Below are 20,747 nucleotides of genomic sequence, written 5' to 3'. Positions count from 1 at the left end.
CTAATGTGGGGAGAAAGACATTAAAATGAAAGACCAATAACTTGGGTAGTGATCAGATCAGCACTGTGGAAAAAATAAAGGACAGAAGGTGGGTATCGGCTGCACAGCAAGTCTTATGGCTACCTACCAGTAGAGAGTCCCCAGAAAGAACCATTTAGAGATGCAAGGACTTCTGAAATCTTTGAGCACCAGCTAGATAATGTGTTTACCTGGAGGACAACAACTACTAATTTATAGGAAGATGGCAAACAGAATGACATGGTTAACTTATGACTTATAGCTTTTAGGTAAGCAAAGGAGTGGTGATATACAACCTGGCCATCTCAAATCCCAAGGCGGCAACTCTTTAAAGCCAGATCTAAGCACTTATAGAACTCCATCTATATACTGCCCGAGACAAGGGCAGACAAGTAGAGACTAATGATTTATGGGAACTGACCATCAAAAGCAAGAGCTCACACTAAGATGCAACTTCGGGAGGCCCCATGTAATTGGAAAGGGAAGCTGAGTTATAAGGTAGCATTGAGAAAAGCCATCTCTCAATGGCACCGCATGAATCAACAGAAACATTAAGTAGGAAAACGGAAATTGATGGAGTGTTACAATTTCTGCAGTCCTCCAGTACTAAGCAAAGTATTGACTATTTTCTATTTTCAAAAATAAATGGGCACTCTTTGACGAGTTTCACTTTTTAAGCTTTCAGGAGGTTCAATATTTAAAAAAAGTTAATGCATTTTGGAGTGGATATATGCTACCTTGGCCAGTAGAATAATGAATTTTGACTTATTCTATATACCGAGGTATCCTTTCTTACATTCTAAAGGGGACCAATCACCCATTCTTGTACTTTCTTTATGGTCAGGAAGTTAACAATTCTGTTTGTCCAAGACATGGCCATTGAGCAAGGGAGGTGTTATCAATAGGCCAGAGGCAAATCATACTGAGGTTCCTTTCTAATAGCCATTCTTCATTTATTTTAATTGTGTAAAAATGGCAAATGAGCTATTCTTTTAAGAAACTTTGTAAAATTTTACAACTTTTCTTTGTTTTAATGAAAAAGTTATCAGTTTGCATGAATTTACCTTACAGAATATCTATGCATTTGAAGGCCTCATAGGCCAAGACTTCTCACCATGATTTCCTAAACCTATTCCATGGGTTACACTCACAGAAACAACTGGAACATTGTAGACTCCATGAGTTCAGAACAGAAGAACTATAAAACCTCTCACTAGTGTAGAGAAAGCATTTGACAAGATTCAAGACGCTTCCCTGATTCATACTCAACAAACCAGAAAGTGAAAGAAACTACCTCAAAATAATGAAGGTCACAAATGAAAAGCCCACAACTGAGGCCGGCGCTGTGGCTTAGCAGGTAATGCCTGCCGTGCCAGCATCCCATGTGGGCGCCAGTTCGAGTCCTGGCTGCTCCACTTCTGATCCAGCTCTCTGCTGTGGCCTGGGAAAGTAGTAGAAGATGGCCCAAGTCCTTGGGCCCCTACACCCATGTGGGAGACCGGGAAGAAGTTCCTGGCTCCTGGCTTCAGACTGGCGCAGCTCTGGCCATTACAGCCAGCTGGGGAGTGAACCAGTGATTGGAAGACCTCTACCTCTCCTTCTCTCTCTGTGTAACTCTGACTTTCAAATAAATAAATAAATCTTATTAAAAAAAAGAAAAGTCCACGGTTATCATCATATTCAGTGGTGAAAAACAAAGCTTTTCCTCTAAGAGCAGTAACAAAGGATGCCTGTTCTCAGCCCTTCTGTTTAACCTGGTACTGGATGTTGTGACCACAGTAATTAGGAAAGAAGGTAGAAGACGGGAGGAGGAGGGGGAACAAGAAGGTGAGAGAGAGGGGAAGGAAGTAGAGAAGAAGGAAGTAGAGAAAAAGGAAGAAGAGGAGGACTAAAGAGGAGGAGGAGGAAGAGAAGAAGAAGAAGAGGAAGACTAAGGAGAAGGAGGAGGAGGAGAAGAAGAGGAAGAAGAAGAATTAAAATTAAGGAAGTAGGAGACATTACCTCTATCTGCAGATGATATGGTCTTACACAGAACACCCTAAATGCTCCACAAAAAACTGTTAGAACTAATATGTGAATTTAGCAAAATCAAAACACAAAACCAGTTATCTTTCTACACGCCAACAGTGAGTTACCCATAAAGGAAATCAAGACAAAAAATTGTACAAATACTTAGAAGTAAACCCAACCAAAGAAACGAAAGACTTGGACAGTGAAAACTAAAACAACATTGCTGAAAGAAATTAAAGTGATAAGTAAGTGGAAAGGTCCTGTGATCCTGGATTTAAAATTAAATAGTAAGCTCTTAATATTACTCAAATAAATCTATAGATTCAATACAATCCCTATTAAAATTCCAACGTTGTCTTTTTGTATTATTTTATTTGAGGTAGAGCTTCAGACAGAGAGAGGGAGAGACAGAGAGATCTTCCATCTGTTGGTTTACACCCCACATGGCTGCAATGGCAAGAGCTGGGCCTATCTGAAACCAGGAGCCAGGAGCTTCTTCTGTGTCTTCCATGTGGCTGAGCACTTGGGCCATCTTCCACTGCTCTCCCAAGCCATTAGCAGAGAGCTGGATCGGAAGAGGTGTGGTTGGGACACAAACCAGTGCCTATATGGGATGCCAGAGCCCCAGCAAAAATATATTACAAAGCTACAGTAATCAACATATTATGGCACTGGCATAAAGATAAACCTCTAGACCAATGAAATAAAGTAGAGAACCCCCCCCCAAAAAAAAACTAATGTATATAATCAAATTCTCTTCAAGAAGGATTCCAAAAGGCAGCCTTTTCTACAAATGATGACAAAAAACTGAACATCCACAGCCAAAAAAAAGAAGAAGAAATGAATTTGCACCATTATACTATGTAAAAGTATTAACTCAAAGTCAACTACAGATCTAAACATAAGACCCTGAACTATAAATTCCCAGAAGGAAAAATAAGGGGAAAGCTTCATGGCTGTCATGATTTATTGGATATGACATCAAAAGGCAACAGTATATTTAAAAAGAGAGCCACACACGATGAAATCAAACTTAACAGATTTTGGTCATATAGGACAAAATCGCCAGAGTGAAAACGTAACCTGCGGAATGGCAGAAAATATTTGCAAATCATATATCAGATTAAGTGGTTAAGAGCCAGAATACACAAAGAACTCTCACAGCTCAACAACAAATCAAGTAGCCTGAGTAACAACTGGGCAAAGGACTTGAGTAATCATTTCTCCAAAAATGACACACAAGTGACCGCCATGCATCTGAAAACATGTTCAGCTAATCAATACAAGATGCGCATCAATGATCACAAAAATGTCAATCTAAACCAAAATGTGGGGCAGTCATTATGGCATGGGAAGTTAAGTCGCCACTTGGAATGCCTGGTTCAAGTCCCAGCTACTCTGCTTCCAATCCAGCCCCCTGCTAGTGCACCTGGAAAGCAGAAGATGATGGCCCAAGTACTTGGGTTCCCGCCACCTACATGGGAAATCCAGATGGCTTTCTTAGACCCTTGCATCTGCCTGGCCAACCTCTTGCTGTTTCAGTCACTTGAGGACTGAACTTACAGATAGAAGATCTCTCTCTTCTCTGTCTCTCACTCTCTCCGGTCATTCTGACTTTCAAATGAATAAATAAATCTTGTGATGGAAATTATCAAAACAAAGGAAAACAAGTGTTGGTGAGGACATAGAGAAAGCTAGAACTTATAAACCGTTAGCAGGATGTTAAATGGTGCAACCACCATGAGAAAAGTGTGCAAGTTCCTGAAGAATTAAAAGTAGAAATGCCACTGGGGTCAGCAATGTGCACAGTGGGTTAAGCCACTGCCTGCGATGCCAATATCCCACATGGGTGTCAGTTCGGATCCTGGTGGCCTCACTTCAAATTCAGCTGCCTATTGATGCGCTTGGGAGAGCAGCAAAAGACAGCCTAAGTCCTCCGGCCCCTGAACCCATGTGGGAGACCTGGATGGAGTTCTAGGCTCCTGGTTTTGGCCTGGACCAGCTCTGGCCTCTGCAGCCACCTAGGAAATGAACCAGTGGTTGCAAGATAGAGCACTTGCTCTCTCTCTCTCTCTCTCTCTCTCTGCCTTTCAAATAAGAACTACTACATGAACCAGCATCTCATGTCAGCTTAGATAGTGCTAAAGAATAGAAAGAAGGATCTCTGAGGAATAGTTACACACACATGTCCCACAGCAGCACTATTCACAGTTGTCAACGAGTGGTAATAACTCAAATGTCTGTTGATGGACAAAGGCATACATAAAATGTGATTATACAATCAAGTATTAGTCATCATTATTATAGAGGAAAATCTTGTCGTATGCTACAGTATGGATGAACTTAGAGGAAATAATGCTAAGGGAAATAAGCAAGTCACAAAAGGACACACTCTGTATGGTTCCAATTATACAGGGTATCTAAGGTAATGAAGTCCACAGAAGCAAAAAGCAGACTGGTGATTGCCAGGTGCTGGAGAGAGAGAATGGGAAGTTGCTGTTTAATGAGTACCAGGGCTTCAAGTTTGCAGACGAAAGTGTTCTAGAAATGTTTCACAACTGTGAATATACTTAACACTTTAAACTCTATACGTAAAAATGGCCAAGGAGGAGCTGGTGTTTGTCTAGTGGTTAAGGTGCCTACCTCCCACATCAGAGTGACTGATTTGATTTCCAGGTCTGGTTTCTGACTTAGGCTTTTTGCTAAAGCAGATCCTAGTAGGCAGTGGTGATGGCTCTAGGAACGGAGTTTCTGCCACTCCCGCAGACCTGGATTGACAAGTTTCCGGTTTCACTCCCAGCCCAATTCCAGCCCTGGGGCAGTGACCAGTGGAAGGATTTTTTTTTCCCTCTTTTTCTTTCTGCCTTACAAATAAATAAATATTTTTAAAGGTTTAAAATCATAAGGTTTTATTATGTGGAGGAAGGACTGAGAACTGTGACAAATGCTTCATTACCTGAAATCAATTACATATGTCAATAAGCAGCCTCTCTTTTTGGAAGATTTATTTATTGAATTGAGAGGCAGGGTTACATAGAGAGAAAGGTAGTGACAGAGAGAGAGGAATCTTCCGTCCACTGGGTCATGCCTCAAATGGCTGCAATGGCCGGAGCTAGGCTGATCTGAAGCCAGGAGCCAGGAGCTTCTTCCGAGTCTCCCATGTGGGTGTAGGGGCCCAAGCATGTGGGCCATCTTCCACTGCTTTCCCAGGCCATTAGCAAAAAGCTGGATCAGAAATGGAGCAACCGGGACCCAACTGGTACCCATGCGGGATGTCAGCACTGCAGGTGGAGGCTTAGCCTACAACGTCACAGCGCTGGTCCCCAAACACCCACTTTAAAGACTCCAGTTTATAAAATAATATGAGTGAGGATCAATCAGATATTATCTTTCCTACTATAAGGTCTTTTGAACTACAGAAATCTGTTTATTTATGAAAAAATGAGTAGCATAACTTTGAATCAATTTTATCGAATAAAAAGTCAAGACTGGGGGCCGGTGCTGTGGCGCAGCAGGTCAACACCCTGCCCCGAAGTGCCAGCATCCCATATGGGTGCCAGTTCAAGTCCCGGCTGCTCCACTTGCGATCCAGCTCTCTGCTATGGCCTGGGAAGGCAGTGGAGGATGACCCAAGTCCTTGGGCCCCTGCACCCACATGAGGACCTGGAAGAAGCTCCTGGCTCCAGGCTTTGGATCGGCGCAGTTCCAGCCATTGCAGCCAATTGGGGAGTGAACCAGCATATGGAAGACCAATCTCAATGTCTCTCTCTCTCTCTCTCTCTCTCTCTCTCTCTCTCTCTCTCTCTCTCTGCCTCTCCTCTGTGTAACTCTGACTTGCAAATAAATAAATAAATCTTACAAAAAAAGTCAAAGCTGGTTGGCACACAACACAAAGGCAGATGATGGAGGAGACAGCAGCAGGCAGCATGAGAAGAGTGGTATATGGAGAAAACAGCCAGGCGGAAAGGCAAAGCAGACAAGTTCCAAGTTCAGGAAAGACTCAGCATTTCTGAAGAACAGGAAGCGTTCATTATTTTCTGCACTCTTTGCTACTTCCTGTCTTCCAAATAATCAAACCTCAGGTTAATTCTAAGTAACTGAATTCAGCAGCATAAGAGAGCAGTCTTGTCTAAACTTGGACCAAATGTTCATTTCTTTCACATCTCTATGGAAAACTCCCTTCCAAACATTGGTCTGAAACTAAAAATTTTATTATTCTTTAAGAATAATTGCAGGCTAAATTTCTGACTGTCATTTTTACCAAATCCTAAATTCAAATTCCAGGAACAATAAGCATGGGGATAGTTATTATATTTTAACAAAGATATATATACATGCATATATTATATATGCATGCACATGCATATATACATATACATACATATTTATGTGTATATATATATGTGAAACATATACTTCAGAGGAGAATGGTTTTCAAAATAAAAGGGTTTCATAAAGTTCACGGAAAATGCATATTGTGAAAAAACTATATATGAATTTTAAAATGTCCTTACAACAAAACAAACTTATCTTTTAATTCCAGTTTCCATGAAGTTTTCAACATACACTGCACAGTCAACCCTCACTTTTTTTTTTTTCAAAGTTTGGGTTTTTATAAAAGAATGATTCTAAAATGCGTCCAAGTACAAAGGGCTCATTAACACATCCTTCTCTCCTTTTTGCCAAAAATCTTTTATTGAACACATTTGACGTTTTCTTTCCTTCCTGAGCCTGCCTTCATAAACAGTTGTTAATGAACTGTGAGATGGATGTAACTGGGCAAAAGAGTGAATAGAAATGGATGTAGGAGGGTAAAATGAGCCTGAGTGTGCCAAGGGAATGGGTGAGTTCAGTGGTTTTACAGCTCCGAATTCCTTACCTGGCAACTATTTCCTGGATGCCATCATCTTTAGAATGAAGTGGATCAAAACCCAAGTTTATTTCACTCTTTAAAAAGAGTATTCAGTTAATGAAAGAATCCTAAGGTTAATAATTAATGAACGATAACTGAAAACTATATGAAGAAAAATATCTTCTTAACTTGTTGTCTTAGAATTCATTGAGTAATAGTCTTTCTTGAGCATTGGTGGTACTCGAGCCACTGAAAATGCACAGTATCCAACCGGAGTTGCAGGCAGAGTGTGACATTCCAACGCAGCAACCAAGTAAACCATTTGACTTTTCACTACACTACACTTTGGCAGTTTAATACACGGACTGGTTTGGTCATGATTTTAATTGACATTTTTAAAATAATTAAAATATACTTTAAATCCTTGATAATATCCTATCACTTCAAATGTATATATTTGATAGGAAAGGCAAAAATGTGTTGTAATATGTCATTAAAATGTCTGTTGTTGGCTATATTCTTAACCATGATTTTTTATTTATTTTGCTTGGTTTATTTCTGCCATAGAGCAGCAACATTTGAAAGGTATTCTCATTCTAATGTGAAACATAGCTTTGAGAGGAGCTACATGGAGGGAAGGAATTAAAAGTCAAAAGGTATAACCTGAGAGTCCAACCTTGAGAAGGTGTTCCTGGCATAGTGCATGATGCTGTCAAAGTCGTATCTTTCCCCAAGTGAGTTCACTTCACCGGGTTCCATCTTCAGAAAATTGTACTCTTGACCTAAGGATCAGGGACAAACAGAATCTCAGAAGCCTGGAAGAGGGGAGAGCACCACAGCCCTCCCTCGACTCGCATCTGCTCTTCATTAAATGACCCGTCTCCTTGCTGGCTCCACTTACACTCTCAGCCGGGCGCATGTGCCAAGGGCAGAGGTTTTCACTCGAGCTCCTACTGAAAGAATGGGTTAATGACTTTATCTCGGCAAAAACACTGACAAAACCAAACTTTGTATGTTTTTGACGTATGCTCTTTTACTACCTCACAATATTCATTTCTTTAAAATCTTGCTGCTTTTTGAGATACTGTACAAATCATAATAAGAGTTGGATTTTTATCCAATGAATGTCACTTTTCTCTTATGACTGTACTTGCCAGGGCCCATAAAAATTATCTTCTTCTTGCTTTGGAATTTTAGATCCTTTCTATGAAACACTGTGAAAAGGTGTAGGAACAATATTAGTATATATTAGACTAACTGCTTGGTTTAGCAATGTGACTTCAACATTAAAGATAAAACAACCGGAAATCTACTTTCATTCAAAAATGAAACAAGGCTCTCTTTTATGAAAAGACATTTCTATTTGGAAAGACTTTTTTGATCCAGAAGAATATGACAGGGGACTGTCGCTGTGGTGTAGCAGGTAAAGCCGCTGCCTGAAGTGCTGGCATTCTATATGGGTGCTGGTTCGAGTCCTGGCTGCTCTTCTCCCAATCCAGCTCTCTCTGTGGTGGCCTGGGAAAGCAGTAGAAGATGGCCCAAGTGCCTGGGCCCCTGTACTCGCGTGGGAGACCTGGAAGAAGCTCCTGGCTCCTGGCTTCAGATCGGCACAGCTCTGGCCATTGCAGCCAGTTTGGGAGTGAACTAGTGGATGGAAGACTTCTCTTGGGGGCTGGTGTGTGGCTCACTAGGCTAATCCTCCCGTCTGCGGCATAAGCATCCCATTTGGGTGCGGGATTCTGTCCCGGTTGCTCCTCTTCCAGTCCAGCTCTCTGCTGTGGCCGGGAAGGCAGTGGAGGATGGCCCAAGTGCTTGGGCCCTGCACCCCATGGGAGACCAGGAAGAAGCACCTGGCTCCTGGCTTCGGATCAATGCAGTGCTGGCCGTAGCGGTCATTTGGGGGGGGTTAACCAATGGAAGGAAGACCTTTCTCTCTGTCTCTCTCTCTCACTATCTATAACTCTGTCAAAAAAAAAAAAAAAGACTTCTCTCTCTGCTTCTCCGTCTCTCTCTGTGTAACTCTCACTTTCAAGTAAATAAGTAAATCTTTATATATAAAAAAAGAATACGAATAAGAACTAAGGGAGTTTTTGTTTTACTTTTCACATGTTATTTTAACTTCATTTTTAACAGATTTTTTTCAACTGCCTGTTTGTATCTGCCAAGCAGTATTATTTCTTGAAAACTGAAAAAAAAAGAGAGATAAATATATGAATCTACATTGATGGTTCTAGAACAAAGAATTGCTTCTTGTTGACTTCAGATTTCAATGACTCAATTTCTGCAGTTTCAACAGCCAAAGGAGCTGATGCTGTGGCATAGTGGGTAAAGCTGCCGCCTGCTATACTGGCATTTCAAATGGGCTCCAGTTTGAGTCTGGCTGCTCCACTTGCGATCCAGCTCTCTGCTATGGCCTGGGAAAGCAGTAAAGGATGGCTCAGGTCCTTGGGCCCCTGCACCCACGTGGGAGACCTGGAAGAAGCTCCTGCTCCCTGGCTTCAGATCAGCCCAGCTCTGTCTGCTGTGACCATCTGGGAAGTGACCCAGTGGACTGAACACCTCTCTCTCCCTCTCCCTCTCTCTCTCTCTCTCTCTCTCTCTCTGTAACTCTGCCTTTCAAATAAATAAATAAATAAATATTTTTAAAAAATCAATATGACTTTAGAGCTAGAAATATGTATTTAAAAAAATAAAAAATAAACAGCAAAAGATGGTGCATGACATACTATTTATGTAACCTAAAGAGCTTTGAGAAAGTATAAAAGTGAACTATTGGAATTCCAAATTCATGCCTGGATCTCAAAAGGGGACTATTACATCGCTCATTTGATTGAGCATTCTAACTTCAATATTTGTATTAAATAATATCACATTAATAGTTTTCCAAAAGGTACTAAAGAAATGGAGTGATGTCCTAGAATACAAGGTCTCTCCTCCCTGTGATAGGGAAGCCTGGGGACATGCATTTGAACACTAAAGGTTAGAGACTCAAGCTGTAGTTACAGAGCCTGCCTCTCAGTGTAATGTATTTTAAACCATATCTGAATAATTTCACATGGTAAATGATTCTGACTTCACCAGCCAGCCTGTAAACTGAAATGTGTGCTCCTCAAACCTCTGATATGTCTTCGTGTGTTAAAACCATTCTTAGGGAATACGCTGCTCTCGCCCCAACCCTGAGAGGAACAATTGTTACAACTGTGATCTCCATAGAATTTGAACCTTTTTTTTTAACATATCCAATTATAAGGTGGAAATTTTAAAGCGCTGTGGATCTGATTTTATAATTATAAACTTTCAAGATTTCAGTATAGAGCACAATATGGAAAAAGGCTCTCTGATCAACAAGAAATGCTTCACAAAATTTTTGAAAGTAGAACATTCAGTAACTATAGCAATAGTTGCACATTCCAAGCCCATAACTGAGCACTTAACACGTACATGAGGCTTTTTTTTCCTGCTAGTTAAAAAGGACATGGGCCTACACAGTCCAAATAAGAGAAACTTAGACCTACGTCATGAAGGAAAGGAGAAAGTCAGAGATACAGAGCAACATGGAAAACTATACTTAATAATTCAAAAATTTTAAAGACATCCCTCTTTATATGCACATTCTGATGCAAATTAAAATAAATCTAATTATCATACCAATTTAGTACTCTCATAGTCATCTCTTGTGCATATAAATTTGAAGCCAAAGTTTTTGCTTATTGGATACTCTACTTGAATAACATTTGATTTTAAGTTTCTGAGTCACAGCAAGTCATAAATTTGTTGAAGATCAGTCTCCAACATGAACGCTTTTATACTGGAATTGCTGATCATGGTTCCAATTACAGGAAATCTCACACAGTAATTTTTTTTTCTGTTAGCCAGAATGTTTAGTCAAAAACCTAGTAAGAGTCATAATTTTTCTAGCATTGTGTTAAGTATTATAAATTTATTTATACTACTTATACTAGGGTACTTCAAAAAGTTCATAGAAAATAGAATTGAAATATGTGTTTATTTTGGTACCAAAAAACTGAAATCCATGTACATGAGGGATCTTCAAAATAACTTCATGAAGAATGCATGTTATACAAGAACTATGCATAGATTGTAACATTTTGGGCACCAGAAGAAACCTATCTTTTTTTTCTTAAGATTTATTTATTTATTTGAAAGGCAGAGTTACAGAGATAGATAAAGAGAGAGAGAAGCAAAGAAAGGTCTTTCATTTACTGGTTCACTCTATAAATGGCTGCAACAGTCAGCGCTAGACCAGGAGCCAGGAGCTTTTTCTGGGTATCTGGGTATCCCACAGGGGTGCCGGGGCCCAAGGACCTGGGCTGTCTTCCACTGTTTTTCCAGGCACATTAGCAGGGAGCTGGATTGGAAGTGGAGCAGCCGGGACTCAATCCAGCACCCATATGGGATGCTGGCACTGCTGGCACCTTTACCACTACACCACAACACAGGCCCCAGTAAACATCCTTCAATGGACACTCTGAAGTACCATGTACATCTCTTCCTCTATTTGGATACATATTTATATTGAATCAAAATTCTATTTAAGTGTAAGAACCATTTTTGGAAGTTGCATTCATTATGAGCTTTTTTTTTTTTTTTGTCAATATAACAAAATGTTTGGCAAATACAGGAAAACTAACACCTGCTTAACAACAAACTTCTCATTGACTTGGTAGCTGAGACAATTTTCAAAAATACTGTTTCCTCTTTACTTCCTTCTTAATGATGAAAAATATAAGATGAACCTGGCTGTTTGGCTCAGGCGTCAGATTCTCAGCTAAGGAGTCTCATTCTTTTTCTTACTTACCTTCCATACCCAATTCTGCAGGTTACTTCACCGTTCTGAAAGGATTCGCCCTTTTGCAACGGCTATCATATTCCACTGAGTTTTCTCTCACTTTCTTTCTACTCACCAATTCTCGTTTTAATGTGACACTAATAGAGAATGGGCTCATGTAGTTCACAGACACAATTCTGATAATACAGTAACACTTCCTTCCTCCCTCTATCTCTGTCTCTCTTATTTTTGAGATAACATTCTTACCCTTTTGGTAAATAGTCCACCAAATTCTCCAAATTCTGCTTAAATACCATTGTTCTCTATTTTGTATCCTCAATTTCTTTTAAAAGATGAATTTGTTTTGCTTGAAAGTCAGTTACAGAGAGGCGGAGACAGAGAGAGAGAGAGAGAGACAGACAGACAGACAGACAGAGAGGTCTTCCAGCTGCTGGTTTACTCCCCAAATGGCCACAAAGGCCAGAACTGGGCTGATCCGAAGCCAGGAGCCAGGAGCTTCTTCAGGGTCTCCCACACGGGTGTAAGGGCCCAGGCTCTTAGGCCATCTTCTACTGCTTTCGCAGGCCATAGCAGAGAGCTGGATTGGAAGTGGAGCAGCTGGGACTTGAACCAGTGCCCATATGGGATGCCGGCACTGCAGGCAGCAGCTTTACCCACTACACCCCAGCGCTGGCCCCTCAATTTCTTTCTTCTCATTCCAGTATCGTCCTAAATAGGCAACTCCCGACCACATTTGTATTGCTAGACATCTGCCGAGGTCCTCATTCACCTTCTCTTTGTCTACTAAACCATCATCATCCAAGGGCTTCTCAAATTAAAAAAAAAAAATGCTAAATGAAATCACTGTTTGTTTTTCTCTTCTTCAAAAACATGCTGCTCTATTAGTATTTCTTGTTTCATCTGATAGTTTCACCCTTCTTCTTGGGGCCTAAGAACGAACTTCCGAAGATTTCCCTCACGCGATGTTGTTCCTCTTAAATATTTCTGAAGTAGGAGTTCCTCTCGCTCATCTTGCCCTGTACTAGAACACAAAGGGCATCCACCTCCCCCACGCGACTAAGGCTTCTCACAGGTTTCCCCGACTTCACCCTCACCAGCCCCATAATGCTTCCTCCAGCCAACAGAGTTCCTGCTGTTTATTCTGAACGTGCTCCCTATACGATCCTTCAGTTCCTCGTCAGTACTCAGAGGGTGCTCTCTGGATCACCCACCCAACCTCAGTCGTTACCAACTAAACACTCCACTTTGACTTCCCATGCAGCCGTACTAGACAGGAGGAAAGGGTTTGATTTTCCATAACTGTAGCTTTGATGCTCGTGTCCTTTCAGCCTGGATATCTCCTCACTCTTCTATTCAACTTGGACATTTCTACTTGACCTATAAATCTCAGCCATTCTGTGGCATCTCTCTGGAGGTGCCAAGATGCAGGTTTTCACATGTTGCCTGGACGACACATTAATCTCAACTTAAGCCTCTTGTTAGTTTTCTCACTCACTCCCGGTCATCTGCCTCCATGCCTACACCTTAGACACCATCTCCAATCCCAAACAGCACCTCCACAAACAGCTGGCATCCAATACTCAATAAGCAAATAGAAAGATCAATGCTGTTAACGGAAGACAATTCGAAGGAATTCAGTGTGTTTGTAAATTACAAGTGGACATGAATAAGGAAGCTAAGAATTCATTTTGCTTAGGCAAGTCACGCATATCATGAGAAAACCATTCACAATGGGAAATTTTATTTTTGGGGGCAACTGAAATGCACCCATCTTATGAAAGGTAAAGTTAAACCAATCCGAAGCTCTCTAGGGAGGTTATTATCACACACCATTGTTAGAGAAAACTGGATTAATCATAAATTTCATTTCAACTATTAAAAACAGTCTCAAAGAATTTGAATCTAGGGCAGTCACATTTAAGAGGAAAACCTCAAATACACCATCTAGACTATCTTGGAAATGACTCATTTACACTGGATTTTTCTCCAGAAATTATACCTGATAAAATGAAAATTCCTACAGTAGCAGCACATTTAATGGCAACCCCCGGCCCTTTTATAAGTCCCCACGCTTTAAATGATAGAACTAAGTACAAAAACTGCTTAAATTAAAAATTAATATGAATTTATGGTTCAATATTTCACACCCAATCTTGAAAACACTGAAGTTTAGAAATGATAGAGGTACATCTTAAGCAAGAAACAGAAAAAAAAAGTCTAAAAAAATGCATGAGATGATTTAGTCTCTAGGGAAAAGAGCAAAAGTATGAAAACAATACAGGTAATTTTTAAACAAGTGAAATGTGGCTTCTACCAAGTTTAAAACAAGAATTCCACTCTTATGAGATGTGCAATGGTGAACGGCATAACTATAATTCAATGCTATCTACGCAGACTTAAACCACACACACCCTGGAAAGTCTCTCACCTGGCTGGATGTTTTCTCTTATGATGGTTACATGGTTATCTCGATCTGGCCGCGTGTGCTCGTGCCAAAAGCCTATCACATGACCCAACTCGTGAACAACAATTCCAAATTTATCACAGTTCTTGCCAATGGAGATTGCCTGAGGTCCATTTCCCCTTCGCCCCACATAGGAACAGCACCTGGAACGCAGCAGAAGGTGGGGATGGAGGAGAGAGTGATGTTGGATGGGGTCCAGTGTGGGGAGACTTTATGAGTAATTGTGGTGAGCTATGAAGTCTGACTTGCCCAGACTTTCATTAATAACTAGGGCTAAATTCTGGCATCCTTTTACATTTACGGACAATTAAAGTTTCCAAACAACCAATCCAAGTGCTTTTTGATTATATATTATAGAATATGCTGTGAATTATTTTCATAAGTGTTCAGCAAAGAAGCAGAAGTCATGACAAAGGTGATGATTAGTGCACTCACACATAGACTAGGCCCCTTGTGTCCTTTGGCTTCAAATCCATCAGTTCAACCCACCAGGAATGGGAAAATAATTTTTTTGATTAATGTTGCTTTTTGTAATTGCATCTGCATTGACTATGTACACACTTTTTTCTTATCATTCATTTCCTACACAATGTAGACCAACAGGGGCCGGCACTATGATTTAGCGAGTAAAAAGTCCCAATTGCTCCACTTCCCGTCCAGCTTCCTGCTAATGCACCTGGGAAATCAGATGCCCCAAATGCTCGGGACCCTGCAGCCACATGGGAGACCTGGAAGAAGCTCTTGGCTCCTCAATTTGGCCTGGCCCAGCCCAGGTTGTTGTGGCCAATTAGGGAGTGAACCAGCAGATGGAAGACCTCTCTCCCTGTCTTTCTCTGAAACTCTGCTTTTCAAATAAATAAAATAGTTCTTTAAAACTATAGCTCATCAATATAACTCTCTGTCCTCTTAGATAGCAATAGAAAGCACTAAATGATTTGTCTTGAATGGCAGGAATCACAGTACAGCAGACATTCCAAACATCTATTTTTCTGATTTATTAAATTAAAAGGAAAAAAAAATCTCAAAAAACAATTGCTCAAATCATAAAGAGAATTTCAATATTTCAACTTCCAGAGTAGTGCATGTGACTCTTCTTTTGATTTTTCCACAAATATAAATTCTATGATTCCACCTCTACTGCCCACCCCTCTTTTTTCCCCAAATAGTTTCTTTAGGCTTTAAATATATTCAATATGCATTTTAATCCACAGAGTGCTAGTTAGAGACCTAATCTATACTCATTACTTATAAACTATATTCGTACTTATAAATCTATTGTAGTAGTTAAATTAAGCTTAGTAAGTCAGTAATGGCAAGCAGAGAGAGGTAACTAGGAATTGGTAATCAATGAATTGTGGTTTTGTTCTCTGGTAGTATTTTATATTGACACGTATTATATATCCATAAACCATTAGGTGCAAAAAATTAAGACTTTCCAAAGCTTGTAGAGATTTAAACTGAAATATTTGCTATCTTACAGGAACAGTAATGAAACTGAAATATATGATGATTATAGAGCAACTAAATTACCCACACTGAGTCATTCTGACTGGAGTTACATTCAAAGAAGAAAGTACTTTTGAAATAAAAATCTGGGAGACAGTAAGGCAATGTGGTCAATTTACTTAATCTAAAACACCCTTTTTTAGCATAATTGCACCTATAGCAATTCCCTATAAATAAGATGAGGTTTCACAATGGAAAGGAAATATAGATTTCACACTGCTTTATTCATAGAGCTATTATTTTACAGTCATCCTGCACACAAAGAAAATGATGGTGCTTTGACCCTTAACTAACTAAATATCCTGGGAACACGATTCTAGATGTTCAGATAAAAGAATAAGTGGAAGTATGCTTACACAAACATTAGGCACGGAATGACAGGTTTGATGTCATTTTCTTGTATTTGACACTCAAATTTTTGTTCCTAATTTGTGCACCACTTTAAAGGTTGGCCTTTTTTTAGGCCTACATGCCCTTTCAAGAAAAGCTTTCAACATCAATAAAAGTCTTGCCACTCCTTAAATTATGCAGGGTAAACCAGTAATCTAAAGTCTGCAATTCCCTACTTTCACCTAGAGTTGTTAGACCAACCTATCTTTGGAAACTTCCTCTAAGTAAACTCATCAAGACATCCAGTGAGTTGAAATTTTTTATGCCTTTTTACCTGCTGTACTTTAAGTCCTTCCAAGTATCAAGTCATTATATGCCTTTTTATGAAAATTACTCATTTATTTTGTTAGTGTTCTAAGACAGCTTCCTTAAAAGGGACTACAATATCTGATACATGATTTCCACCTACTTTTTTTCGTGAACAAAAAATACTTCAATTTATTTTGTCCCTAATTTTCTTCTCCCAAATCTTCCTCCACCTACTGACTTCCCCATCCAAGTTACTGGAAACTCCAACTTTGCTCCAGTATTCCCAAAGCCTCCATCTCTCTCACAATAGTAAGTCTTATTGTCTCTACCTTCAATCTGTACCTGGAATTGATCCACTTATCATCATCTCCTAACAGCCTAGTCAAGGCCATCATCTTTCACCTGAGTTGCTGGAATAATTTGCCAGCTGGTCTCTTCCTTTCTGGTCTTCTCTTGCTACAGCAGTCTTGTCTTAGCACTGAAATCATTTAAAACACCACGTCAGATTGTGTCACTTCTGCACCCCATATTCTCCAATGGCCCTGTGGTAAATGGTGTCGATGTTCAAAAATAGCCATTGCTCCCCTCGAGACAATGATCATATTGCCCTGCCCACTAATTCCGGGTTTCATCACATGGCGTGCTCTGGACAACACTACAGTAGCACAGAGTGTTTGTGTCATTTCTGGAGAGAGTCTTCCAAAGCCAACACGTCGTTGGCCATAGTGCCCCTGTTCCATCTGCCATAGGAACTGCTATGTCGTAGCATAGGATTCTCCCTGGGACTTTATATAAGAGGGATGCTTGTGGGGCAGAGCTAAGTGGTGTATGTGCACTGTAAGGAATGCATGCTTGTCATAAAGTCACTGAGATGGAACGATCACTTGTTACCATTCTGTAACTTCACTAAGCTGCCTGAGATAGGCTCTCTAAAACTTCTTTCCCAAAACTGTAAGAGCCCAGAGGTCCTTAACAAATATATTTCACCACACATAGCACTTCTGGTACGACTGTGCCTGTCATTATCCCTCCTCTAGTCATGCTTGTTCTCTGCTCTGCTTTCAACCTACTGGCAAGCTCTTCACATTTTTTCCTCTCTGTCTCCTCCATCAGGAATTCTACCCTCCTCGTACGTGTGGTCTCTTTTCCCTATCTTTTTCAAGTCTGCATAAATGCCATCTCCACTCTGCTTACTTGGCTTTCTATTTACATATGGTAAATGATACATAATTATTTCACTCATTTTGGTTTGTCTTTGCTGCTTTCCCTCCATGGAATGTAAACTCTCTGTGGGCACAGGTCTCAGATGCCTTGTTCACTGCGATGGCTCCAGACCCTAGAGTACAACCTGCTGTACAGCAGCGTTCAGCTGCTACACGTGGGAAGAGCAGATCTCAAAAGAGCAGGAGAGGAAGACGACTTCTCTGTAGGCAGAGCTTCCAGGGCAGCAGTGGCGACCCAGGTGCACACTCTTGGAGACAAATGAAAAATCTCATGTACTTTCATATATAAATACACCCATATGTATGTATGCATGTATACACAAAGACATATACATGCATATAAACAGTTCTAATACAATTTAAGAATATGAATTGCACTGGGGAAAAATGGTCAAAGGTTCTGACTTATGTTTAATGTTTTACTTACTATAGTGTGTTGTTTCCCTCCTACCATATTTTCCTGATATGGAAAATACATCAATAACATTAACCGGATAAAAGTCAACAATAGCAGAATAAAGTGGGAAATACAATGCTCTAAAAGACACATGTGGTTCCATTTTTAATTGTCCTCCCCATAAACATGGAGTTTAGCTTAGTTTTTAAAAAATAAACAGAAGATACAAGTTTCTTAATGTAGCCAATTAAGTCAAAGTGATACAGTGATATTAAATGGTAAGATGTATTTCCTATTAGATTTTAAAATAGAAATAGATTTGATGAACGTTGCTATCAATATCTGTGGCACCATGCTGCAGGCTTCCATGTCGAATACAGAGGTGCAATAAATCTTGTTAAGTGCTACACATTACTGCCACAGCTCTTATGAATTAAAATACCCCATATTGAAATCCATCAGGAATGTTAGGCATATGACTTGACACATATCTTACTCTAGTTAGCCCTAAGTATTTTGTACAACACCAACTGCTGAACCCCTTAATAATTTAAATGATAACTTTATGAGATTTAGGTGCAGCATTCTCACAGCAAAAATGATGAAATAACTGTTTTATGAAACTGTGGTCGATAAATGATTCCAATGAAATTATTAGAATTTTTGGCAGGCTAAAGAGCACTTCTTACATAAAGCATCTCCCTTTCTATAACTAACAAAGTCATACAGGTCAAACTGGGAACTGCAAAATGAATGCTAAACACATCACCCAAATGTGACACTGCTACTCTGAAAATTATAAATATATGAATATGTCAAAATTCAAAAATATGACTTCAATAGTGCAATAAAAGCTTTACGAATCACTGGACAAATCACAACTTCAGTGAGTACAGGTACTTAAATATCCCTTTAAATTCTTACAGTATTTCATGTGTGGGAAGATCATATACAAGGAACATAGATGATTCTGATATTGTCAGCATTTTCTCAATGTGCCCACCTGTACAGTGGAGTATGGGTATCATGAGGGCCACAAAAGTAAGTCACCCACCTTCACCAATGACAAAGACAGGCATTTGAACAAGCTGTAGTGATACAACTGATATGATACGGGTAGAGCAAAATCCCAAAGTGAGCCACTCAGAAAAGCTGAGAATGAAAGCTGGGAATGATTTCCACTGATTAAAAAGGAAAGCATAGGTGTTCCAAGCAGCCAAAGCATTATGAGGAAAAGCACTAAGACGTGACAGTGAATTGGGATAAAACAGTGTTGAGGGGCCGGCGCCGCGGCTCAATAGGCTAATCCTCAGCCTGTGGTGCCAGCACACCAGGTTCTAGTGCCGGCTGGGGTGCCAGATTCTGTCCCGGTTGCCCCTCTTCCAGGCCAGCTCTCTGCTGTGGCCCGGGAGTGCAGTGGAGGATGGCCCGAGTCCTTGGGCCCTGCACCCCATGGGAGACCAGGAGAAGCACCTGGCTCCTGCCTTCAGATCAGCGCGGTGCGCTGGCCTTAGCATGCCGGCTGCGGCAGCCATTGGAGGGTGAACCAACGGCAAAGGAAGACCTTTCTCTCTGTCTCTCTCTCTCTCTCTCACTGTCCACTCTGCCTGTCCAAAAAAAAAAAAAAAATCACAAGTGTTGAGGAACTCTGACAACAAATCAAAGAAAATGTGTACAAAAATGAATTTATTGCACTCAAAAACTGAGTGAAAAAAAAAACAGAGTAAGTTATCAGTGCTTTGGATGTGCTTATTTTTCAGAATGGGAAGGCGGGAGGGAAGAAAGATGTATAGATCTGAATATATTTTGTATTTAAAAACATGTAAGCTGAGTTACAACCATTCTTTTTTTTTTTTTTTTGACAGGCAGAGTTAGACAGTGAGACAGAGAGACAGAGAGAAAGGTCTTCTTTCTGTTGGTTCAGCCCCCAAAATGGCCGCTACGGCCAGAGCTGCGCTGATCTGAAGCCAGGAGCCAGGTGCTTCCTCCTGGTCTCCCATGCGGATGCAGGGCCCAAGCACTTGGGCCATCCTCCACTGCACTCCCTGGCCACAGCAGAGAGCTGGACTGGAAGAGGAGCAACCAGGACTAGAACTCGGCGCCCATATGGGATGCCGGCCCCGCAGGTAGAGGATTAACCAAGTGAGCCATGGCGCTGTCCCCACAACCATTCTTATTAAATAACTGGAAGGATAGAAGGACAGTCACTATTTGGGCCTTTTAAATATTAAATCAATAGAAAAAAACTAGGAAGAATTTCAGATGTAAACAAAAGTTTTCAAGCCAAAATTAGAGTGACTTAGAAGGATTCAGTGCTGAGTAAGCCATAACTAAAAATTTATGGCACTATCCAAAAATACCCATGAAGGTACTGATGTACAATTTTTTCTTACTGTCACTTAAATAAGTCAAAAACTAACATATATTACCTTTTTAAGTTAAGAGATCTAGGCAAATATAATGTACAGAAATAACACAATGCCCCTCTCTAAGAACTACTGAAAAGATGTATTTTTCCTCCCAGAAGTGCATGTCAATAGCTCAATAACTATTTTCTCTAGCAAAACTAAGCATTTATTTTGACTTGCCTAACTGAACTACACTATAGGGTATTCAAATGACTGTGGTAGATTAGAGAAAATTCATCTATGTGTAAGAATTTCAGATAATAAATGTGGAAAGAATAAAAGAACAATGATGATTCAACATATGCAAATCAATAAACTTGATATATTACATGAACAAATTGAATAAAATCATGATTATCTTAGTAGATGCAGAGAAAGTACTTAATGAAATTCAACATCTTTTCATGATAAAAACCTCAA

The 20,747-nt window shown here is 40.1% G+C and overlaps 1 protein-coding gene across 2 annotated transcripts in view; it reads right to left on the bottom strand.

Annotated features, from left to right (window-relative positions):
- Positions 1-20,747, bottom strand: part of LOC149124891 (tolloid-like protein 1) — a 342,676-nt gene that overhangs the window by 152,325 nt on the left and 169,604 nt on the right. The window contains exons 6-7 of one of the 2 annotated variants that reach the window (XM_089302008.1): positions 14,119-14,297; positions 7,557-7,662 (exon numbers count right to left, since the gene is read on the bottom strand). In XM_089302008.1, coding sequence (XP_089158134.1) covers positions 7,557-7,662; positions 14,119-14,297 — 285 coding nt within the window. Of the gene's footprint in view, positions 1-7,543; positions 7,663-14,118; positions 14,298-20,747 lie in introns of those variants that run through there. The other variant, XM_089302009.1, reaches the window with a different exon arrangement.

The sequence above is a fragment of the Oryctolagus cuniculus genome, chromosome 8 (assembly GCF_051225735.1).
Source record: "Oryctolagus cuniculus isolate XC-2025 breed Fujian yellow rabbit chromosome 8, ASM5122573v1, whole genome shotgun sequence".
Lineage (NCBI taxonomy): Eukaryota > Metazoa > Chordata > Mammalia > Lagomorpha > Leporidae > Oryctolagus > Oryctolagus cuniculus.
The sequence above is the reverse complement of the archived record's forward strand: the minus strand, read 5'-3'. Positions and strand labels throughout refer to the sequence as shown.